A 26,173-nucleotide genomic window follows, 5' to 3' on the forward strand; every position below is an offset into this window, starting at 1 on the left:
CTCTGGAGCTGTTGCGGAGTATTTTAGCATTAAATGGGAACAAAAAGCATCATTACATTCATGAGCATTTCATTCAGAATTATTTCCAACTTGTAGTGGAGCAGGGACACACGGTGACTGGATGTTAAACTTTTAGGGATAGGATGAAGGGATCTGAGGTTTAAACTGGAAATGGGACTGCTTGGAGTGACCACGGGACAAGGGAGGAAAAACAAATTTTGACGAACCTGACCTTCAGCAAAAGTCAGGCACTGTGAGATGCCTTTTGTTAGAAAGAACACCAAGATGTGTGATGTTCCTGTGCCTTCTCAAGAAAAATAAAAGCAGCATTATCTCTATTTCAGCTCCTTTTTAAAATACACAAAGGAAAGGCAGTGTAGGAAAGGAGAGTATTTTTGCTGATTATACCTTCTATGTTCTCTCATTAATGGTCTTTTTCTTGTGAGGGGTCATTTACCGTATTTGATTCAAAGAGATCCAGTCTGCATAGTTTTAGAGTAACTTTGTTAATGTTCTTTTGATAACTTCTCCTTATCAGCCTAAGGCTTATTGGCCATATCTGCATTGTGACCTGAGTAAATTGGTTGGTTGTGCATTTGCAAACAGTTCAGCCTGATTACATTGATCTAAGCACCAATTTTACAACTTTGTCTGTAGTGCCTTACAGAAATTGAAGGAGCAAGGAGGCAGGCACCCTGCACATACCTCTCAGCACGGTGATTTACTGCCTCGGCCTGCTGCCTTTTACAGCTGGGTGCTGGCTAATGTCCCTGCCTTGCTGGTTAGCTTGTTACAGTCCTGTGATGCTGCATCCTTAGCGTGGAATCTGAATCTGACTTTGCCACCAGACTGAAAAACAGACTGTGGCTTTTCTAAAGTTCTGTTCTCATCTTCCCTGTGGTTACCTTGTACTTAGAAAAACAAACTGGTAGGGGTCATAGTAGGTGGACGTGGATGCTTTCCTTTTGATTGACTTCTTTTTGACTAGTCTGTGTTCTTCGACCACTCTCCAAGGCTTCTCTTGTGTTTTGTTTTGACTTGGCCTGATGGCTGAAAGCTTTACTGTAAGTTATTATTTTTGACAGTTATGATAGTGATATTCCACCCTCCCATAGTATTCTTTGACCTGCAGGTATCAGTATGCACAAAGATATGCCTAAAATGTCACAAAAGAATGCAAATTGCATATAGTTACAAATTAGTTCAGATAAACAATGTAAGCAGAGTACAGGCTCTCAAGGAGAAATGACAAGCACCACTGATTAGAGTATTTACAGTGAGAAAGGGTTTCTGAGTTAGATTCAATACATAATTTCTGATCATGGAGTCAGGGCATTAAAACACTATAAAGTAACAACTTGCCATTTTTCTGTAAGCTATCAAGATAGATATACAGATGGATTCAACTAAAAAATCAACATACTGGCTATTGGGATGGAAGGATGTGAAGTGAATGAGGAAGGTGGGAGGAGGACAGCTACAGGAGTCGGGCACCTAAACAAGAACACTCTGAAAAGCACCTGGCTATGGTGGGCCCAGTGGAGGCTGAATAGCTGATTGTTTTTTGCTTCAGAACAAAAGAAAAAAGAGGCCATGTGGCATCCTGGTTGACACCAACTTACACTACTTGGGGTGTCAGACAATGGTTTCGGAGCTCTATCATTATCTCCTTTGTTTTCTCACTAGTTCATACTCAAGCAGTATAAAAGTATCATCTTTAACCTTGGCTGAAGGTTCACATGTTAATGTTTTTTTCAGGTGGAACTTGCAGAAATTTGCACAAAGAGTGAACGTTATATTGGCACAGAGGGTGGAGGAATGGACCAGTCAATCTCTTTTCTGGCAGAAGAAGGAACTGTATGTGGATCTTTGTAATCTAAACTAACAACGTAATAATAATTTATGTAAACAAAACATATCTTTTTATGTATCTAGCAGAAAGACAAGAAACCGAAATACCTTAGTAAGCAGTATAAACACCGTTGGTATGCACATGAAACAGGAATTATATGTATAATCTTGTGTACAATCAAGCATGACAAGTGTGAATGAATAAGATGATGAAAATGAGAAATGGCAAGAAGGAGGAAAGAAAAGATGTGGGGAAGGATGTACTCTAGAAGAGCACCAGGTTCCACACTGGCTAATTCAGTGCTGAACTTAGAATGTTTCCCATATAATGAAATCTGAATGGTCGGTATGCCTTGTATTCAGTGCAAATGGGATAATTATTGCAAAAATGCTTTCTTGAAACTTCTTATAACCAAACAGTTCTAGGAAGTTTTGCCAGGTCCAGTTACAAAGACAATGGAGATTTTTTTTCCCTAGTTTTGCTAATTCCAGACAATTCTGTGGCTGGATTCTGATGTAGAAGGCATTTAGCTGTCTTAAACGTGGTGACAGAAGGTGGACTAGCAATGATAAACAGGACCTGACAAGTTATGCCTGAGTGCTTGCAGTGGAATTTCCAATGGAGTTCCTCCACTGTCCCAGAGGGTGCACAGGACTGCAACTGTTCCAACCTAAAACCTGTCAAAATACTTACATTGAAATTAATGTAGTGTTTCATGACAACCTTTACTTTCCTTGTGATTGTGGTATTACATCTTTTGTTCTTTACTGCCATGTCTTGAATGAGCTTATACAGAAAATAAGCTATTTCCTAGAATTACACCAAATGTTTAATTCCATTGTGAGACAAATATTTTCAGTTTCCCATCACCTGTACCTACTTTACACCCTTCCTTCACACTTTAAACTGTTAGTAGTAAACACACAGCTACATGAATGTTGGAAGCAACATGTTTTCCTGGCATACACACAGATGATTAAGTGGAGGCTTTTGTGATATATAGAGATGGTGATCAAAAAGGCAAAGAAAATGGTAGAAAGGAAATTGTGAACAAACCAGGAAAATATCCTTGATTCAGTACACTTGCAACTGAATGCAGTTCTGGTCTCCCATCTCAAAAAAAATATACTCGAATGAGTAAAGTACAGTAAAGGACACAGAGGTTGATCAAAGCTATTTTTTTATGTGAATATTGACTGAATAATTTAAAACTTTTCAGCTTGGAAAACAAGTCTTTTTGAGGGTGATATTTTGAAGCTCTGTAAAACCCGAGAATGGGTAAGAGAAGGTATATTGAGAATTCAGTGTTTTTCATGACCAAAGAACTAATGGAAACACAATGACATTAGCAAGCAGCTTGTTAAAAACAAACAAGGAAGTTGGGTTTTTTTTTCCAAAACATTAATTGTTAAATTGAGAAATACCATACATTGTGGAAAGCAAAAGTTTAAAAAGGGTTCAAAAAAGACCACCTTGGATACATTGATAGAGTATTAGCCTAGTTGTGGCTATTAAATGTAATAGTCTGATGTTTCTTCCAGTGTAAGTGTAAGTGCTGTAGTCTTTGTTTATGGGAAGCTGGAAAAATATACCCCCAAAAAAGATTGGTTTGTATATGTCCTATTTTTATATTCCCCCTAAATATCCATTTATGGCTACTGTCAGAAAAAAGGACACTGGACCAGCTTAGTGGTAAATTCTGATCTAATGTAGCAGTTCTTCAAGGGTATATTTAAATGTAAGCAAGCTTGTCTGTCTTGATAGTAATTTTGTGACGTGGTCCAGAATCTCAATGGCAGGGAGTAACACACATGCTGTACATAATGTACAAGCAGATTTGTCATTGTTTATTTAGCACTCTAGCTGCTCAAGGAACTCTCTGGGGGTGAACAATGCCAAAACCAGTAAGATGTCTCTGCTTGCAGAGTTACAGTCTATTCTAAGAAGCCAAAGCAGGGCACATGATTTACAACTTATCCCAATGAAAAAACAGATGTGAATTTAATCTCTTGATTACATTGCATCCTGAATTATTTAATTAATGGATGCCTAGCTTATTCCACGAAAAGGTCACAAATGTTGGGAACATCTTACACAGCTTGTGTAAGGCATCTGTGAGGCAAGGCAGTCTCTTATGTCAGAAGGGAGGAGACAGTAACTACATTTTTATATATAGTTTTATTTCACTTCTCTGTCTGTATGCAACATGATCCAGGCAGTCCTAAAATTTTGTTACTATTCTGTACGTCAGTGAACTAATCTTGATTTAGTGGAAAATCAGAAAACTAAAGGGGAGATGGACGTTGGTGAAGGGGAAGGGAATGCGAAGCCCCTTGTTTCTAGTGGCACGCACATTAGCTTCAGCCAGGCCTGGTACTTTTCTGTAGATCAAAGAAAAACTGTTGTCTTAAACAGGGAAGAAAAATAGGTTGGGTGGGGTTCTGTGAAATGCTGAAAAAACCCAAAGACTTAATGGAAACATTTTAAAATCCAGCTACAAGGGAAAGGTTTGAAATATATGTGTAATTTGGCCAATGAGGTTAAACCTCTTTTCTCGCTGTTTCATGTCAGTTTTCTTTCCTTAACTGTCCTTGGATTTTCAAGAGAAAAAACATGCAAATTTGCATTTGATTTATAGAACTAAGTGCACTGTTAGCTAGTAGTAAATTAAAACTAACCATTCATTTTTCTTTCAATAGGCCAAGTTGATAGAGTTCAGCCCTCTGAGGGCAACTGATGTTAGACTTCCAAGTGGAGCAGCGTTTGTTATTGCTAACAGTTGTGTTGAAATGAATAAAGCAGCAACTTCTCATTACAATATTAGGGTAATGGAGTGTCGTCTGGCTACAAAGGTAACGTATGGTTTATGTCAAACTCTAATGAAACCTTCATCTAAATATGTGCTTTTTTCCACTTCTGACCAACCGTGTCTTTAACACCTGGCTAGGTGCTACTTTAAGTAGCATTTTTCTTTCCAGAACCAGACACTTCCATCTCTACAGAAACAACTCCTGCTGAGTTTAATGGAAGTGCAAGGACTGTGCCCTTATATAGAAGATTATGTGATTTAGTTCAATTTATTTTGGATTATATTTCGATGAAGGAAATAAGTCTTATTTTGCAGCAAAAAGTATTCTCAGTTAATAAGATAGACTGTTTCTAATTAAAGCTGAATAATGACAAATAATGGAAAGCAACCAGTGTGGTCACATGTTTATATGTATATAGGGCAATAGATGTGTATTTTCTAGGATTTAGAGGACATCAAAGCCACTTATTGGAGGCCTGGAAGTAATATTGGAAATGCTCAATAGCAGCATGTATGTCACTGTAAAGTTTAAAACCAGGCTTGAATCAAAACCCAACATTTAGGTTGTGCTGCCAGTTTACAGCTTGCGATTATCTCTAAAATGTATGGAATTTGAACATGAAAAAAATCAAAGTTCCACTTTAATATGGGATTTTGTAAGACCATACATTTAGGAATATGTAAATGTAAGGTTTGATTTGAGTTTGTTATAGGAATACAGTGGATTTTTTACTTGATTAGATTAAGCGAGGAGTAAGCATAAAAATTCACTGCAGTTATACCCAACATAGTGTGCTTTCACACGAAAGAACAGAATTTGGGTCACAAATTCTAGATTAAAGTTTTAAAAACTTCAGCATCTGACTACTTGCCACAAAATATTTGGCCAAAATCTGAGCAATACTCGAAAGTGCTTTGCACATCTGCATCATAATTCTGTGAAAAATTACCTAACTAATGCTAAAAAAAAAAAAAAAAAGTTTAAGAGATGATCAAATACTGAAGAATAGAATATAAAATACTGTGTTGAGATATATTTTTCGAGGAGGGAAGCTAAACTTCAAATGACTTCTTAATTGGGCTTTAAACTTAAGTATAAAGAACGGAGCTTCATTTTAGGTGTATGTAAGATACAGTAAAAATAATAGCACCAATGACCATAACTAGAGCTGTTGTCACTGCAGTTATAAAGATGCTTATGCCACTGAGTAAATCAAGATAAGGACCCGTCTGTGTGTTGGTTCTGGTATAAGTGATAAACCTCCAATTCAGGATAGTTAATTGACTAAGGATGTATTTTAGGAAGAGCTTCTTTTGGAAATTGTTTTTGCATAAGAAACAAGAGAGCCTTCACAGATGATCTGTTCTAAAAGGCAAACTACAACGGGTATGTTAAGTTGTAAGACCTTTTGAAGTATTGTTCCATATACTAGATTTTCTGAATTGAATCACAGTTTTCTAAATTGGTCCTGTGCAGTAAAATGAAAAGGTGGTAAGAAAAAATTCTTTTTTTACATTCCTGTTAGCTATGATGCAATCTCTAAAAAGGCACCTTTAGCAGATGCTTGATTTTAAGGAGTCTAACAACACACACCTGTCTATTTTTAAACATATGCTACCCAGATGGAAAGCTGCACACTATAAAAATACGTTGAGCCAGGAAAAGACTGTCTTTAGGAACAGGTCACAGTGGGGTGAAGGAGGGCAGGTATGTAAGTGGAAGCAGGGAAGTCTTTTAAGCATCATTAAGCTAATGGAACTATGAAATAACATGCTGGGCCTTGCAATAATGCTTTAAAATAAATTCTTGTTGGTAAATGCCTTAGGATAGGCTTTTTTCCCCCCCTTCTGCTTTAGGTCACTCTAGATTTCGTTCTGTTTGCAGAAAGCTCCACAACGTACCTGTGCTGGCATCAGTGTAGAACAGTTTGATGTCAGTCTGTCCTACAGCAAGTGAGCTCCTGATCATCCTCACAAAATTATCTTTCACAGGTTCTGTTCCTTTCCCTTCCCTTCTGAACAGTCAATCTTTTGCTTGTTATTTTTTTTCTTTCTATATTCTTGCTGTAGCCTGTGATTGCTTTCCTGTACTCTATTATATGATTAAAGACTCTTCTGTTCTGCAGAACGCTGGCAATTCCAAAGGAAATTGACTTGTACTTCATACTTCAGAAAAATCACAGTAGGTGCTGCAGGATGAATGTGCACATCAGTGAATGCTGGGCTCTCCCCTGCTTCACCGTGTGTGGTTCGCCTCACTGTCAGCCCTAGAGTAGTGCCAAGAATGTCTGCAACTGGAATGCCATAGAGTTAACTAATGTTTGTTAAATGTTGAAAGATGCTCAGATGACATTATAAAAATGTAAAGTGTAAGAAAGTGACATTGCTATGTAAAGGCTAAGTATTCCTGTACTTGCTCCTAGTCAGACTTTCTTTTATTTATATTTGTCCCATCATTTACTAAGTATGTTTTCCTCTCAGTTACTTTCAGTTCTCCAGAGTGCCTGTGTTGAACAATAAAGGACAATAAAGCCATACAGATGCTATATCCTGGCAGTTAAGAGCCAGCTGCATGATGTCTACATCTTTAATCCATCTAGTCAGAGGTCATCAAGAAAATATCCAACTGTGGGATCAGTATTGGGATTACTTTTGTACATTAGATGGGTTTTTTCCCATTTCTGTTCTGTGTCCATTACAATTCGAGTTGCTGTGGCTAGACTGTTTTCAAAAACCCTTTCTGTTTGCCCATAACGTTTTTCCCCGTGCTGTTAGAATTGAAACTTTGCTATAAGCAGTATAGACCTTTCCAACAAAGCCCTGCCTGCTGGTCTGGTGGGGTCAGTTTGCATTTGGAACATTTGACCTGTAAAACCCCAGTGTAGTTAGCTCATCTAAAATAAAGCATCTAGAAACGGGAACAGATGTGACAATACACACGACATATTTCTACAGGGGATTATTTATTTAAAAAGGGAGTAGAAAATTTTTTGTTGTCTTATAGAACATTTCTTTTGGTAAATTCTTAGTTCTGTTTAACTTCTGGTAATAAAGTCTAGGGGATGCTAAACGTTAGGATTACTGTATGAGGAGAAACATTTCCACCCATTTAGCACCTTGAAGCAGATTCAAGAACATGTCACAAACATGCACCAACATAAGAGATACTGAGTATTTAAGTAAAAGAAACGAAGCAATAATTGTTATTGTAACTTATCAATAAGCTAAACCACAATTAGATAAAGGCTGTGGAGTTCTAGGTACTCAGAGCCTTTGAAAAGCAGGCCAGAAAGGATTTAATCAGTCTTTTACGAGAAATTTTCTCACCCTTATTTCTTTATTAGCCACTAGACAGTGCTGCTTCTTTCTCTACCACTGAACATACAAAACTGTGTTTTAGATGGCGACAGTCATATGATTAGGATTTTGATTAGATTTTGTTTGTTCTGCTCTACTAAGGCTCACATAAATCTTAGCAAGTCACTAGATGGCACCAAAAGTAGTTAATTTTTATATACTGTACTAAAGCAAAACTGCAAGAGCCCCTGCAAAAGCACTGTTGGAGGAAAGCAGGAGGATGAGATCTATAGCAGATATTGGGCAGGAGATCTTCAGCTTAAATTTCATGCTGTAACTTTGCACAAAGCAAAGAGAAACAAATACTTTTCACACATCTATACAAATCTCTTGATTTTTTTTAACCCAGGAAGTTAAATGGCTTTGCTGAATTGAGAAATGATTTCAAACCAATCTCACTCAAAACCAGTGTTTATTGAAAAGAATAACAAAACACAGTGGTTGAAATCTTGACCCTGTTGAGAGGTTTTAATGCTGATGTGAACAGGGAAAGGACTTAATTCTCTGGTCTTGCTGCACTGGTTTAAACTCTCTGCAAACATACAGCCTGATCTGGCATCTTGCAGGCTTCTATCTCAATTTAAATGGTGCAGAACTGGAGGTATTTCATGTGCTTATGAACACCATAAACTGACATTGGCATGTACCTGCTAATTTGTGTTTTACTCTGTAGTCATCTGTTGAAATTAAAAATGGTATGTCGGTAGGATCCCACAAGGACTGCTTAATATTATTCTATAATGCATCACATAAAAATATTCCACCTTATGAGGAAATATGCTTTACTCAACCATTTTCATTAGGCACATGAGAGCATCAAGACATGTAGCAACCTTGCAGAGAAAAGCCTCTTTGACATATTTCCTTTTAGCATTCTGATGTGTTGAAGTAACTACTGTCAGTTGCCAAAACATCACAAAGATAAACAAAGAATGACATAGTTGTCTGGAATGGGAAAAACAGATACGTCTATAGCTAATTAGCATCATAGCAATCATGTAGGAATGGTTCAGATTCTGACTAACACATCGTAACCTTCCTGTAAGGCTCAAAACTTCCTTTAAATTGGATGTTAAAAGCATGTACTTACAATTTACTTTAAACTCTAGAGATTGAGAAAGGTTACGGTTAATTCTCCCACACAAATCTCATGCCCACTTTCATATTTTTAAGACTATTATGAGAAAGGGTTTTAATGACAACCTCAAATGTTCATCAGAAAACTCCAGGAGCTTATTGGAAGGGTCAAACTGAGTTTTAAATGTTAGAGCAAATTGTAACAGTACAGAAACAGACTTTGAAGTGACTTCTAATGTTACAATATCATAGCATTTGTATATGCAATTGTCTGAATGTGATTGTAAAAGGTTAATAAGGGCTTGAAGAAACAACATCCAATCTGATTTGAGGGGAGAGTATCTGTCATTCACAGACCTTTTATAAATAAATATAATTATTATCTGCTGCCTGCTGATAGAAAATAGCTTCTGATGGTTCCCAGTTAAGAAGTGAAAAGAGCAAAGAGGTCTTAAAGGTGCTTATGGACAATTAAATAGTTTTAAACAGGAAGGCACAATTTTTTTTTTTTTTTTTTTTCATTTTAGCTTCTCTCAAAGTCAAAAGGCTTGGACTGGAAAAAAATGGTGAGACTCCATGATGTGCAAACCAAGCTAGGAGTTAGCCTAGAGGAAATGCTGACCATTGTCAAGGAGGTATTACATCCTGAGCCTTACAGCACAGAGGAAATTTGTAAATGCCTGGGAATTAGCCTGGAGGAGCTCCGCTCGCAGATCCTTAGTCAAAACACGCAAGATGGTAAGCATATATGAAATGGTGGGGTTTAGTGTACAATGTTTGTATTATATAAAAAGTTTATGTATTAATAAGTAGTGCAAGTGGAATTCTTGCCAGAATACTTCTCCGTAACCTTGGGTGACAAGTGAGAGAAGGGATATCATGATTTTCATTCTAACTTTTAACTTAAAATAGAGCAAAACTTTGATTTTGATCAAACTGTTTCTAAAATGGTAGAAGCAGCAGATCACTTACTGTTTTAGATTAGCCTGTGCTGTTTGAGAGTCAACTCCAAATAACCCAGGTTTTATTCAAGGGAAAAGACTAAACTAGGCTTCCTTTTTAGGCAATAGCTCTAACAAAACCAAACATTTTGGATGGTTACAACATCATTAAAGTGAATCCTGTTTGCTCTCCCTTAGCTGGTGTTAAACACCAGCACAGAGGGCTTGTATTTCTGTTTTTTAATTGATAAATACATGATCACTTCATTAAAACATGTACTGGGCAGCAAGTCGTCTAGGTCTCTCATGAGAAAGAAGTTTCTGTCATTATCAGGTTGGGGTTTTTTTTAGGAAAATGTTGGTGGAGGTGAACAATTTACTATTTAAAGTATCTCTCATGTATTATTGCTTATACCGTGCAGTCGTGAGCACTGGCACACATGGAATGGCTCTCGGATGCATACAGTAGGGTTGCTAGTAATGCTGAATAATAGAGCATTTATGAAATAATTTGTTTGCATTCATAACAGGTTTCCAATTGAGAACAGAATCCTTCTTTGAGAACTTAAAATAAACCTTATCTCCTAGTTTCTATTCTGTAGCCTTAATACCTCTGCTGTTTCATAGCTGAATTACACCCTTGCCAGTCCTTCCCAAGACTGTTTTCAGGGACATATATATTTGATGTGTATAAATCAGTAACATATCTATCTATCCTGATGCTTATATTTAAATAAACTGTATGTCTAGAATGGTTGTAAACTTTAGACATTGACCAAGGATCAGGTCCTGATTCTATAACCTGTTTTGCAGCCCAGTGGTATCAGAGAATATGAAACTATCTTATTGTCTAATTACACCGTAGAGGGTACCAGAATGGAATATGATACCATAATCCAGCTCTTTACCTCCATAGAAAGAGTTATGGTAACTCTGTGCTCTATGTACACGAGGAATATACTGAACCATGTACCTGCACTCTGCAACATTTTCATGGAAAATTACAAGATTGTAAATCTTTTTTTGCTATCCCCTTACCCTACACTTCATGAAGCAATACAAGACTATTAACTTACACATGTTTATACTCCTCATACCTGGTTTATAAAACAAAATTCTACAGCTCTCTAGAATTGAATTGTTTATACAGGTTATTTTGATTTTTTTCAAAAATCAAAGTCTGGATAAAAAATTTAAACATAAAAGCTATAGAAGAAACTCAAAGGAAATTTTATACCACGGCTCTGAATAGCATTTGCAGATGTTTGCTGAACAGAATCTCTCAAACTTGCATGACTATGATTTCATTTGATAAGGCCAATTAAAATGGGTTATGCTGAAAGCCTCTTTGCACGTACAATATAAAATTAAATAACAGATTTCTGTAAAACTATATGCAAAGAAGAAACAAGACAGACACAGAAAGAAGGAATCTAAATCCACTGTTTGTTTTTGTTACACACTAAACAAATTACATTTTATGTTGGCTTTGGAAAACCAGAGGCTGTTGGACAAAAATATTTTTCTTATTTCCCCTCTACTTTCCCACTATATTTTAATGACAATGGCTGGTTTCTTCATCCGAGAGAAAACATACCAACAAATAAGTAACCTCTGCAGAGAATTTCAGAACGTTGTTGAACTTCTTTGTTCAACATGAAGAACGAACCTTAACATTTAGAGTATCTTTCTTCCTTTGTACACATTTTATAAACTTACCTGATAAAATATTCTAATGTTAAAGGTAAATTATTTGCATGAGAATTACTATTTAGATAATTTACTGGATTCTGACTTTTCTCTGTGGCTGAATATAAACTGGCAGTAGTTTTAATTTCTGGTATTATTCAAAGCCAAGTGATAGTTACAAATAATGTTTTGTGCTGGCACTGTATCCCATGTTTAAGGATCTGAAAGTGCTGTGTAAATATTATTTTAGCCTTAAGTCTAGCTTCTCCTCCTCTACTTCTCCAGTGAGCACACAGCAACTTTGCATCTCTTTTATAGGCAGGTACTCAAGGATTTCTGCTCTTCCCCACTGTACAGCCCACTGGTTCCCCAGGTTTGGATGAGTACAGATGGTGCATAAAGCCTCTCTAAACTTCTTGCAGTTGTTCTTTGGCCAACTCAAAATCCTGAGTTTAAATCTCCCTTGCAAATGTTTACACATGGATTGCACTTGTGGCTTCTGAACATCTCTAGAAAAATAATATTTATTACTTTCTAAGGTGCACTACGCCATAATTTTGGCTTGGACTTCAGTGCTTCACAGAACATTTAGTGTGTGGTGATTGTGGGACATTAGGTATTTATAAGCTTCACCACAAAAGGATATTTTCCTGTAAAACAGTGTATTCCTTTAACCATGAAATGTTTTTTTTCCTTCTTAAATGAGGTATTTTTAAACCCATTTTTCCTTTTCATGTATAAAATTGTAATCTAATTTTGACATTTAAACCTGGGAATGAAATCACCACGGGAGGAGCAGGCAGCCATTTGCTGTGTGGTTCTGGCTGTTTAACTGCCCTCCTATTTTTCCCCTGGAAAGAGAATTCTAAATCTGTGCTTGTAGCTTCAACGAGTGGTGCTTGAATAGCCTTTCATTCCCACTGCCAAGTCATTTGTATTAATGGTGATCTCAGTGCGAGGACAGCTTCAACCTGATTTGCACAGACGAGTGTATGTGAAGGTGGACCTTCAGATGTTCTGTCAGGCTGCTCTGGGACACGTAAAGCTTTGTTGTGTGCACTAGTAGGGCTCTCTGTCTTGCATGAACAGAAGTTACCTCCAAACTGGTAGACCTAAGAGAACTTCCCAGCCTGAGGGTCCATGTGCCTACTCCAGCTTCAGCCTGATCCGTGTCATGGGAGAAATTTGGGAATATACCATCCTCTTCCACAAAAAGATGGTTTACTTGGGATGAACCCCAGAGAGGGGGCTGCTCCAGGCAGATCCCAAACAGCTACCTGGAGGATGCAGGCCTTCGGGGTGTGCCACGGGTTAGGCACTGAATGGTCTGGGTTAGTTGCAAAAGCCTTGTTAAGCTAGCATTCCTCTGGAGGAGAAATCACTTCAAACCAGTAGTTATCATAATCTCTAAGCAGGTGTCTGCTAAATGGGTCACTGAATCCAGCAATGACTCGTCCCCTGGTTTATTTTCAGAAAGCCAGATTGCAAACAGTTACTTGAGCAGTCCCAGTAGAGTAACTGTTCCCCACTTCGAGTAGGGGGTTCACAATCTGGCTCAAATTAAAGCCATCTGGCAGCATTTTCTTATATACATTATGAGCCAGAAACCTTCACCCTCATCATGTTCAATCAGCAGGATGCCTAACAGAGAAGGGTACTATTCCACATGAGTAATGGTGGTAGAAACTGTCCCCTACATGATTTTGCATCGGTGAGTTTTTCCTGTTGTAAATTTCTAACAGTCTCATCAGCCATGTGTAGCTCATTAATCTACAGTGAAACATATCTTAAGAAGCTGCCAAAGCAACTAGAAAAAAAATATATAGCCTGAAGAGGTTGGTCTCTAGCTAAAGGTCAGATAGAATTGTACAGGAAGCCTCTAAAGAAAGGAATCTGCTGAAGTTGAAGTTGTAGCACATAATATGAGTTGCTGAGAAGCCACAATGTTTAATTATAAAGAAAAAAATCCCTGTAAATGGAGTGGACAGGTTTGTACAATTTTTGTAAAGCTAAAATTAAAAATATAACCATACAGGAGAAAACCCACAGCAACCTTTTCTGTTATATTTAATTACCCCACAGTTATTTGGGACTAATAGCCCAGGATTTTTGTTTGTTTTTAAGAGATTTTATATGGATTTTGGACAAACTTTCATTAATGTTAGTCTGCTGTGTCTTAACAAATTGGAAGGTTCTTGCTGCAGTGCGAGCTATTAGTGCACTGGAAAACGTCACCATTTCTGTCAAGGGCATTTGGTGGTCTGTAAGTGCACTGAAGCTACCTGTTCGTGGATGACATTACAGAAACCCCCTGCAGGGGAGCAAAGCTGGGGTGCAGAGAACTCACAAAGGGTCAGCAAGAGTTGCTGACATTTTCTGAAAAATAGATAAGGACTGGTAATACAAAGCAGTTAACAGCAGAGGAGATTCCTGGTAGAAGATTCACTGTGTCCTCTTTGAAACTTCAGAAACACAGTTAGTGAGGCTGTGACCTGGAAGGTGAATTAGCTGCTCCAGTAACAGGCTGAATACAGGTGGAATGTGTTAAAAACTTAGTGACAAAATGGGTATAGGATTCCTTGTCCTTCTTAAAGTTTTCTTTGATCTCATTCTGACTTTTCAGGTTTAGTTTCTTATGCTCTGTATCTGTTTCAATCCATAAAAAGTATCATTCACCCTCACTTGAGTCCACAAGAAACTGCAGCTGATACCGGACAGAATAAATCACAATCTCCATAATGTCTTTTCAGAAAGAGGCAAAAGAGACCCTGAGATTCTGATTGTGTGAGTGTGTCTCGGTCTAAAATCAAACAGTTCATTTCTGCATGGCAGTGAGCAATGCAGAATGTGGCAGCGAGGAAATGTGTAGTGATTTTCAAAGAACAGTTTTTGAGAGCGTGATTCTGGTCAGAGACCAGATCCTCAGATGATATATCAGTCTGAATGGTGCTATGTCATTTTAAACAAGCAGAGCACCTGAACTGGATATTGCACAGATCCCCTTATGAAAGAAACATTACTTTAGACATGGCCTAGACAATTACATCAGCGTGGCAGCCAGATAATTTCATTGCACCAGAGGTTTTAAATTCCTCTCTAATCATCAGAGAAATGGGTACCACAGTGCAATCCAGCTCTCGGGTGGGATAAACCCTTCCCTAACCTGTTATTTTTGCTGACAGAAGATGGAGCTGAGGGTCCCTGTACCCCTAATCTGGAAATAAATTTAAGTGGGAGAAACCAGGCCTTTATAGTCTTTTGGATTAGGAAAGTATATTTACATTTTCAGTCAGATTAAATACCTTATTTCCGTACACTATAATAGATTTAAGGATACACATGCTTTTAAGAGTCTGGCATTAGTTCCCTAAACCCTACTTTTTTTTTTTTTTTTTTTCTCTCCTTTGAGCACCACAGAGGCTGAGACCATATAACCCAGTCCTCTGCAACACTGGAAGGTTGTGTGCACTTTGGTTTTGTTCCTTTTAACCGTGACACAGTATGGCTTGGGAAATCATCCCTTTTTAATTGTAAAAAATGTGGTCGCATGAAGCATGCAGATTTTGATCAGTTTCTGTACTCTTCTAAAACCACAGCCTCCATAGCTCTTTGGCATGTCCTGTTAATTCAGATTTTATTTATGTGGAGCTAATATACAGGCTGTGATGTAGCAAGGACATTCCAATATAGATGTAATTTTTTGAAATACCATATGTGCTTTGCTGTCTTTTATTCTATGGAGATGGTTAGTTGGACTACCCATCCAAACAGAAGAGATACAAGAGGGTTTCTCTTGTGTCAGAGGCATTTGGTGTTGAAAGCTGAAAATATGTGAATCATTTCATTATTTTAGAATAGGGCTTACAGAGTACAGAGGTGTTTGCTGTCCTGAAGATAATTTTACCTGAACAGTGCACTGCCAGAGAGGAAAAACAAACTATAAAAGAAATTTTGTAAAGACAAACATCATTTTCTGAAATAAAGTTGTTGCCTATAACCAGCCAATAGCTAACAAAATGATAACAACCGATACTAATTCAGGAAACGTCCACTGAGGAGTCCGAAAATAACATATAGCCACTGTTTCTCACTTAAGAACTGCCCGAGAGGATTGCTTTTGCATCGAGAGAAATCCAGTGTCAAGGTAGCAAGTTCTCCCCTACAGAGAGGGGCTCTCTGGGGAGCGAATGCTGTCAAGGACAGAGCTCAGATCCTCTGGCTGGCAGCCAGCAGCTGGAGCGCCCATTCGGGTTGCCAATTCCTAACATGACGAGCACAACACAACCCCGGAGATTTTTAAGGTAATCTGGCCAGTAGAGCATTGCTCTACCAAAGGGTGGTCTCCGAATCAATCACAGCCTTTGGCAAGTCTGTTGCCTTACAATTGAAACCAGACATGTTTTCAGTTCATTCTTTGGGTTACTACTGTTCAATGGTGATTTACAAGAGAGTGTGAGCTATGGCAATCTCTCACGCAACTTTAGATATTCCCTAAACGAATGCACATTTAGAAATCTCCTTGCTCTAAAACAATAGCTTATAAGAAAAGAGTATTTAAAGAGAAACCATCCTTTAAAATAGGCCAAGCTGCCTTTCCTCACCATTTAAAAATACTGAGGCATCGCTCTGCAAAACACAGCGCAAGTAACTCCAGCAGCAACAAAATCCAGTGGGGTAAAACACACCTCTAAATAGGAAACCAAAATATGCTCTTCCTGTGTGATACTCTCAAGATGATGTTTCGGGGGGGGGGCACTCAATTTTCTCATTTCTGTCCTAGTTTGAAAGGCATTCAGAAGGCCAGTTCAAAAGACAGCAACACAGGATTTCTCAGTAGCAGGCTGTATTGAATTACAAAATAAATATCACCAGAAGCAACATCACCAGTAGCAGAACACTGCTATGTTCAATGTTTCTCTATCATTTTAGACTACTTGTGTGTCTCTCAGCACTGTATTTTCAGCATTTACAGTTGTGATTTACACTTACTCTGGAGAAATAAAGAAGGATTATACAGGTGCTGATGAAGCTTTCATCTGTAAGGATTGCAATCTGGAGTATATGAGAGACTTCATACTGGACACAATTTTATTTCCAGTCTTTCAAGGAAGATTTCTGCATATACTTGCAAATGTAGACTGCTGAAATCATCAGAAGTGGTTCCAGAACTGGGCTGTCTCCACAGAACAGCCACATAGGAACTCCACGTGTCGGGGTCAGATAGTGAGTTCTGTTTTGAATACACGGCTTGTCTCCCTTCTCCTTTTACCTCTATTTGAGTGTTTCATCATTTAGAAAGCAAGAGAGACAGAAGCTGAAATAAGGAGAGAGACTTTGCTCTGAAGGAGAATTTACATGTAGAAAGAAAATGAGGATGTTCTGCGGTGTTCTAACAAGGGCGTGCTTGAGTTGCGATGAAATAAGGAAATATACTGCAGAAGGTGTTCACATAAAGAATAAAGTCCATTTATCTAACGTTTACTACCCAAACAGCTCAAGTAAACCAATGTAATAATAATTTAATTTGTCACATATGCTTCTGGTAAACAGTACTTCCTCAATAGCAGCCACGATATTAAAGCAAACAGAACTATACTGGGAGAGTAAAACAATGAACTACAATAGCTTGGGAAAGGCAGATCAATTCTTGGATATTAGTTGCAAACCAAACCCTCCTGTAAATAGTAGTAGCTTGAGGAGCCTTTAACCCCAGCCATCCCCTCCTTTCTTTTTATGCCCCACTGTTCAGGCTTGGTGGAGGTTTCTGCCCCAACGGCCATGCCCGTTTGGGCACACCCCCCTGCCTTCCCAGAGGAACTGCTTTTTCATGGCACAATAGAAACATTTCAGGCAAATCCTTGCACTAGCCCTTGGTCGTAGTAGGTCAGTACTAAGCAGTACCTATCTGGGCTGGATACCTCTTCACATCCACACGGGCAGCACTAACACTCCGGCTGGTAACACACACCAAAAATAAACCCTGAAGACCAAACAAAGCACCTGTGCTCTTCACTCTACCTTTAATCTAGTATTTGTAGTCAGGGTGAGCCTGCATCATGGTGAAAATATTGAAGAGTACTTCTTTACCTATGCACAAGGCAATATGGATACTAGCATTTTTGTTAATCTCAGTCTTAAAAAAAAAAGAAAAGGTTTTTTGTGGTTTGGTGGTTGTTTTTTTCAAGAAAAGTTCCATCCACACAGCTGATGCAGATTTGGCCTGGAGCAGTGACATACAAGCAGGTGCTGGCTGACGGCTGCCTGCAGGGCACAGGGCACCTTCCTGGTGCTCTCATGACTCAGTTTTGTTTGTATTTGAAAATGTGAAAGCTTTAGATTAATGCCCTGATGCATGTCACTGCTAACATTCGATCTGTGGTTTGCTTCTGCAAAGTAGAAGGAGAGAGACTGGGTCTGTTCAGTGGCACAGCAAATAACCAGAGCATGTGCATGAAGTTATCAACATGAAAAAAATAAGTACATTGTCTTTTGATGAACTCTAAATGCTGTTTTATTAGGGCTTTTAAAGAAGATGTAGGTGAGCTTTTGTAGAAGACTTTTAGCCTATAGAGTTCTAACAGAAAATACAAATGACTAAAAAAATATAATTCTACCGTGGTTTTGTATGTTCCTTTTGTAGTGAATATTAACGGATAACTAGTACCTAATATTTCCATTTTGTTTAGTTTCCACCTTTAAGTTATACCAGCGTGCAACGCATGTGTATAGCGAAGCTGCCAGAGTGCTGGAATTTAAGAAGATATGCAATGAAGCACCTGCCAATGCAATCCAGCTGCTGGGAGAATTAATGAACCAGAGCTATATCAGCTGCAGGGAAATGTATGAATGCAGCTGTCCTGAACTGGATCGGCTGGTAGACATCTGCCTGTAAGTTTTGACCACAAAGAAGAGTAATCGCCTGTTGAGAATATTGTTTGAATTGATGAGAAAATATGACATCGTTGGCTATTGCAATTTTAAAATGAAAGTATTCTTGTCTCTTATTACAAAATTAATCTCCTGCAGGGACATTACATGGTCAATTGTTTCCCTACTGACATCTGTGTAATACTTTCAGATGAAAGCTGCAGTTTATGGCTTTATTACAGACTTTGCTTTTGTACTGACTCATCGTCACAAGTGTTACGTTAGACTGTTGGCTATTCTTTTTTTAAGTTGTAGAAGTCATAGCTGTTTTTCTTAAAACATCATCTTAGTTGTTCTATTTGAATTCTGTTACTTTTTGTGTATTTCTTAACCATTTCAGAACTGTTGCCATGGGAATTCCAGGGCATAGGCAAGCTATTCTGCATTCTTAGGTTGCCTTGGAATCATGATGGTATATTGTGAAATTCTATTGCATTTTTTTTCAATTCAAAAAATATGTTGTCTAGGGTATCAGATAGGTTGGATGGCATTTCCCATTTAAAAGATGAGTGTGTTAACTGTTATAGTGGTTAGCACTCTGCTTCTCTCTGCACTGTGTGTCTGAGCTTACCCCACATTATTTAGCATCCATTGCCACCCCAGCCTCATTCTTTTAGCTGGGTTCCCTCACTCAGTTTGGCCACGATAAAACCAGCGCTCACAGCTACAAAACAGATTGCCCCAGTGTCATTTTGTCCCTTCTCCCTTAATTCTTCCCCAGTTTCATATCCTCTAGCCAGAATAAACCAAGTTGGAGAAATGGCTTGAAGTGAGCTGGAAGTCACAGGTCAAGCTGTTATTTTCATTACTCTGCTACAGTGGATGATGAGATCTGGTATAACCATATGCTAACACAGAAAATAAAAACAAATACTTATTATCCACATTCGACATAGTATTTTGTCCATATCACAGGACCGGCATGAAAGGATGTGCACATTTCAGGCCCTCTTTATTTCCACTTTTCTGGTACATTTAACCGTGGGACAGACATCTTATGCTAACTTTGATCTAAATTCAGTGCCTATAGAGGGAATTCAGTGGTTGGTGATCGTTTAAACAGTGGCTTGGGGGAATAAACACTTGCCCATACTCCATCCCTGCCTCTGCCCCAGCCACCTTCTCCCAGCTGCCTCCCCCATTCACTCCATCATTGCTCCTCAGGATGCCACCTTCATATTTCTGCTCATCTGTTATGGTCCCTGCTTCTCCTTGGAGAAGGGTGTGCTTGGTTTGGGAAGCTCTGCCCTAAGCCATGAAATGTCATTTCACTATCTTTTAGAAGCAAATACTCTATAGAAGTATCCCATTCTTTCTATATATCTTTCAGTCTTAAAGAAAACAGAAACTGTTTCAACTTGAAGCTAAAAAAAAAAAAAGAATACCTTATCACCTAAAAATGAAAGCTACAAAAATATTTTGCAACTGCCTTTTTTTTAAAAAAAAAAAAAAGTTAGTCTGGCTTGTAATGAAAATATAAATTTTATAAACATGCAATTTGCCATATGCTTTCTGACTTCTGTACTTACGCAGATTTTGTAAGTTGTAATACCCATTTACCAGGTTTGTAAATTGATAGAGAATGATACAGATGATTATTTAGGTTAGTCTGATTTCTTTTGCAGACAAGATGGAATGGCCTCTGAGCCAGTTAACTACAAAACTTAAAAACTGAACCGAAGACTTCTGGACGTTCACAGATTATTTTGCATATGGGATATACATGCTGTTTTGTGATAAAAAACAAAGAAGCCATGATAGCCATTGGACAGGCTGACAGTAATTTAGCAATACAATTTTTGTTTCTTCTCTTGGGATTCAATCCAGTACATAACTCACAGGCCATGTTCAGTTTATTGTATCACATAATGATCACATAATAGAATAAGCTACGACAGTCACTCAGCAGGGCAATTCCTCCATGGTTATCCCAGCTACTCAGAGGGAATTGCTGATCTGTGTGTGAGAAGGGAGAACTGTCTCCAGAGTTAGCTGAAGACAGAAAATACGCTCTACTGAATTATCAAAAATCCTAGGCTACAAAGTCTTGATTCAGTGTCAGCACTGCCTGTTCTGTGACAGCACTGACAGAGGAAAAGCCTTAAAACATCTGCATTATTTTTAGGTATATTAACTATGTAGTGTTGATGTCAATGGCATCTGATGACAACTGGCAAAGGTGACTAGCCGTTTTAAGTGTCTTCACTCAGGGGATCCAGCTTGAGTCACACTGACAGGGCCTGTTAGAAACGTGGGGAGAAAACTATCCTGTTTCAAGTAGGGGAAAACAAGTAGGTATAAACTGGTAAGATCTGCACTACATCATGGAGTTATCTGTCCTACATTTAAATAACCTAGCATGGATGCTAGCGACAGTCTGTTGGAGCATGAAGCTCAGCGTGGGGATGGAAATTCTCTGTTTCTCATTTATGCTGAGCCCTGTGCTTTCACGACTAGACAGCTGCTGTTGTCTGAGCTAGCTTGGGTATCGTGACACTAACTTGCAGGCAGTAGCATGGACACAGCCACAGAACCCAAAGGAAAGGAGGATGCCGTTAGGATTTTACTAAATTAAATTAATCAGAGCATTTCAGTTCCAGGGACCAAAATATAAACAGCAAAGAGTAATGTGTGTGCCCATGTCACATCAGATTTCTAACTTACCAGCAGAAGAGCCCACAGCTAATATGATGAGCATAGCTAAGCACCACAGTGGAGCGTCATTCGTGTGAAACAATTTCTAATTGGTACATTTAAATTATTTAATCTGGGGTTTCTTTATTACATTCATCACACCGAAGGAAGTAAATTATTTATTATTCTTTACAGTCTTGTCCCATCAAGAGTATTTCCTAAGAAATGTATCTTTCTTCTTTAGAAGTTTGATATTCTTTAAAGGTTTTCTGAATCTGTGGTTAGATTTCTAAAGCTGTTCTAGATGAATGCAGCTTAAGCCAGCATCTAATTTTTGGAAACTATTGGAAAAAAAGTCTTTAACTTTCCTCAAGTTGTACATTAAAAAACTAGGGGACATAAAATCACTAGTCACTCTAGGAAAACTTGGCTGATGTGATTATAGAAATGGCCAGGAACTACATAAATTACATTCTTTACATACAATGATATACAGCTGCCCTGTAACTTTAAAAAGCCTTTCCAAAAATACATTCCACAGAATTGCCCGAGTCTACTGCTGCTCTCTCCTTACAAGGTTTAAACTGTGAAGAATAATCTGCATATCCAGATGTTTTCTGTTTTGCCTAGATCTTTATGTTTTACTGTACAGCCTCTGCCAAGAAAGAAAGGGATCCATACTTGCTGTGGTTTGTAGTGCTGAAAACTGTAACCGCTAGTTGGTCAGTTGTGTTTTTTCTGTTTTTGCAAAGACAGAAGACTCATACTTTCTCTAACCTACCTCATGTTGGTAATAGCTGTTTTACCTGTTAGTCTTTTAAAGTACGTAACACTGAAGATTAGCTAAACAATTCAGGAACGAAAAACTGGATCTGAGCTCCTGAATTCATTAGGTGCTTCTGAAAATCTCTCGGAATCCTTGAGTATTACAAATAACTTTCATTCCCTTACTCTCCATATTTCACTGGTGTAAATCCTGATAATTTTTGTGTTACCAGCCACGCCCCTTCTAGTTGAAGATAGCCGAATCCTCTCTGATCACTTTTAAAAGATACAGTTTTTACATTACATCCAGGTGCATTATGGCAACCAAGTCAACTCTGCATTTTATCAAGACTCGTTATCACTGATGATTGTCTTAAAGCTGCAAAGCTTGGAGTCATGGCACAAGTTGAAAATTCAACAAAGCAAACAAAAAAACACCTTACCACAAGAAGTTTGCAGCTCTTTCAGAGCCAAAAAGGCTTAAAGATGTTATTCAAACGCACACCAAGCTACAAAATAATTCACCCTCCCAACTGATATATTTAAATCTTGTTGTGTTAACTCCATGCTTTCTGACTAGCTGGTTCATAATTTTCAGTATTTAGAATTAATAATAATGCTCTGATATTTTCACCTTTTACAGCACAATTATTTTTAAAATTAGATACTGCATTGTCTTACCTATTGCTTCCGTACACCGCATTTCTATTCTTCTTTGCTGTAGTACTCATGTTTTTACTCTCATTTACACACACACACACACAACCCCTTTCTCATAAGATAATTATCCAGTGAATACTGGAACAAGATATATAATCTCTTCAAGAAGCAAAGGGATGGGAGTGCCCCCAACACTGGACTACAGATGCATTCTCTTTCTTGTGTGCCCCCATCTCTCCCCTATTCCTTGTCCCCACGGCTGCAGCACAGCCCAGGCAGTCCATAGGGTACTTCCCCACGTGTAAAATCCACGTCGCCCACCGTGTGGGTGAGCACTCCATCCACAACCTTATTGTCTGCTCATACTCTTCATAAGTGCATGATTTAGATGCCGCTGCACAAGAAGAGTGTCTGGCTACGAATCCCTCTGTGCCAGAGGAGTCCGGCTTAGGACTGGACTGATTAAGACTTGAAAAAGACAGTTGCAGACCTGTTCCAAAGTTGACTTTGTTGTGTTTGATCTAGATAGCTCTTGCACACTGCGTGTCCAGTGGGTGTGGAACCAGGTGCTCACTTCTGAGTTCATGTAATACCAGGTAGCCAGCTTTCAGGTGTACAGCACTGCCCTCAAAACGCCAAGTTCCTCAGCATTAAGCCCCAAGTGTCTAATCATATCACCACATTTGAAACTGTTAGCCACAGTATTTTGAAACACAGTGACTTCAGCTCTGAAACAGGCATCTTTTCTGTCTACATTATGCTTTATTTCAACTAAGTATTTTAAAATGACTCAGTAAAAATGAGGCATGAGCATGACCACAGGGAATTATGAAATCAATAAAAGGTTCAGAACAATTCTGAAGGGATTTCAGTTGTCTACCAGAATAAAAGCCAGACACCATCCGAAATAAGAAGTTCTGACTGAGGTAACAGACCAAATGAGTACAGACAGTTGATTTAGCAGACTGAAAAGTGGATTGGGCCTTAACGAAGTCGATGGGAAGTTTCTTATTGATTGCAATTGAGACTGGATTGGATCCTGTTTATTTTAGGAGGTTGCTCCATGGATCAGAAATTGCATCAGAGAATGAGTGGTTTACAGGAATAATAATAATAAGTAAAACACCAACAGGAAATAAAGAATGAACATAAAATGGAGTCAATATGAAGGGTGGCACCACACAGACACACTGAAGAAAGTGTTTCTGTTCAAGAAGAGATGTAAGCATGTTTAGAATCAAACACATATGTAAGTACTTGCTTGAAATATGACCTAAACCTCTGCTAACCCAGCGGTATACCAGATTCATTTAACATAAAATGCACATATGAAAAATTACCACAGCCTACTCAGAATGAGCTGTCATTTTCCAGTGTTACTCACATGATGCTGTCTCTCCCTCAAACACATTCTAGGGCTCGTAAATCTCTCCATGCATGGCTATTGGAAACATATCAAAAGTATTTGTTTGTAAATCAGATTAGATCTCTCATGAGAATAAGATTTCAAATGAGTTTTCTAAATCATCCTGTTCTGACTAGGTTAGAAAAGCGGCAAAGAAATTTATTATGTGGTATTTTCCTACTTTTTCTGAATCTAAGTAAGGATCAGGAACACAGGTAAGTAAACGAATGAAAATAATTCTAGTAAATTCTAATGAGATGGCATCTGAATCTTGCAGAGTAATGGCATGGGATTTGCTGTAGGACATTTCTAGCAGGCCAGTATCTTGAGGCTGGGAATGGTTTATATTTTGGATGTCATTTATTTGTCATTGTTCTTTCTATTCACCCTCCTTATTACGAGCATTTTTTTCTTTTGGGACTAAATTCTTATTTTACCTCTACTGCTGTAAATCTGTTGAGTTCATGAGGTTCCTCTAAAGAGATACCCAACTCTGTCCATTCAGCATAAACAGATGTTTGAGTGCAATGACTGTACGACTTCTTAGGAGTTTCTGAACTCTCCTTTTCTTGACAGGCACGCTCAGCAGTCCTGCAGAAGCCTGTGAATCTTCAGCATGTTTTAGATCTGTCCTGGAAGAATAGAGCTATTTGTCTTTGCCACATTAGAAAATGGCTTGCATGCCTACATCCTGTGCAATTAGTTTATGAACCCTCTTTTGTTATTTTTGTCATGTATTTCTGTTTTCACTTCTGATGTCTTATGAATGTTGCTAACACAATTCCTTTCTTCTCCTGCTTTCTTCATCTCAGCTGTGCTGTGATCCTTAAAACGGCTGATGCTGAAGCATTATAAAAGAGGGTGACTTTTGGAATTGACAGAAATGACTATAACATGACTATTGACAGTTTAAAGTGTCAGCATTTTTTTTTTTTTTCCCAAAATGGTAACTGCAAATTGCTGTAATGTTGCATACAACCAAGTAAACTTCAGAAAAATCAGATGACATAGATGGTTTTGAGTAAAGTATTCATGAATTTTCTATAGGAATTTTATATATGACAAATTACCCCTTTTTGGTTTATTTACATGATTTTTTTCTGTTATTTTGTTTTAGGCAGTTTGGGGCCATCGGGTCACGTCTGACTGGAGCTGGATGGGGTGGCTGCACTGTGTCAATGGTGCCTACTGACAAGCTGAACACTTTCCTAAAAAATGTAAAAAAAGCTTATTACCAAACTGATGTCCAAAGGTTAGCACTGGAGAATAATAGTCTGTTTGCTACCAAACCTGGAAGAGGAGCTTTGGTTTTTGTTGAGGCCTAAAGAACGTAAAAATTTTAAAGAAACTATGTAGGGCATTTAGAACTGGCAGTACTTCCCATGCCACAGTAAATGAATGCCTTTTCTGTTTTTTTACTGTAATGAGCAGTGGCTATTATCAAAATACATTTCCTGAAGAAGCAATTAAAAGAAAACTCTTTGATTGTAAAGTCGTCTTTTTTCCATACTAAAAATATCTTTCAGTATAAACATTGATTTACAAAAACGTATTGACAAGGAAAACTGAAACTGAAATAAAGGTGATACTTTGTGACAGTGGATCTCTCTTCTTTTCCATTTACTGTCATAAAAGTAAGACCAGGTGGAGCAATGAGCTGTTTGGTTGTAGGGTAGGAACCTTGCAATGGTTGCAGAGCTGTTCAGTGCTTATTGGTTTTGAGTGCTGGATACTCTTTCGTTTAGATTCTCCTGTAAAAATGGAAGAATAAAATGAAGCATTCGGAAAATTGGAAGGACCTTGCTCAATGTTAGAAGCTTTACACTCTCCTCAAATAGAAATATTACTGCTGTTATTCAGAATATTGGAGAAGCACCTTCAGCCAAGTAAAACATTAGAAATATATTATGTTAAGAAAGAAAACTTCCCTTCTAGCCACATCTCTTAGGCATCTTTGTGCAGGTGTGACTTGTGAGGAAAGTTTTGACAGAAATTAATTCTCTCTGTGAGCTGTACAATATGACAACCCACTCCCCTAAGTGAGTAAACAAATAATG

The 26,173-nt window shown here is 38.1% G+C and overlaps 1 protein-coding gene across 5 annotated transcripts in view; it reads left to right on the forward strand.

The window, feature by feature from the left end:
• GALK2 (galactokinase 2) overlaps positions 1 to 25,714 on the forward strand; it is a 49,752-nt gene extending 24,038 nt beyond the window's left edge. For all 5 annotated transcript variants that reach the window (XM_074917127.1, XM_074917126.1, XM_074917122.1 and 2 more), the window contains 5 exons: positions 1,759 to 1,857; positions 4,552 to 4,704; positions 9,623 to 9,833; positions 18,412 to 18,613; positions 25,234 to 25,714. In XM_074917127.1, the coding sequence (XP_074773228.1) occupies positions 1,759 to 1,857; positions 4,552 to 4,704; positions 9,623 to 9,833; positions 18,412 to 18,613; positions 25,234 to 25,441 (873 nt within the window). In that variant the 3' untranslated portion in view covers positions 25,442 to 25,714. The remainder of the gene's footprint in view (positions 1 to 1,758; positions 1,858 to 4,551; positions 4,705 to 9,622; positions 9,834 to 18,411; positions 18,614 to 25,233) is intronic.
• Positions 25,715 to 26,173: the final 459 nt, after the last annotated feature.

Source organism: Athene noctua, chromosome 13 (genome assembly GCF_965140245.1).
Source record: "Athene noctua chromosome 13, bAthNoc1.hap1.1, whole genome shotgun sequence".
Classification (NCBI taxonomy): Eukaryota; Metazoa; Chordata; class Aves; order Strigiformes; family Strigidae; genus Athene; species Athene noctua.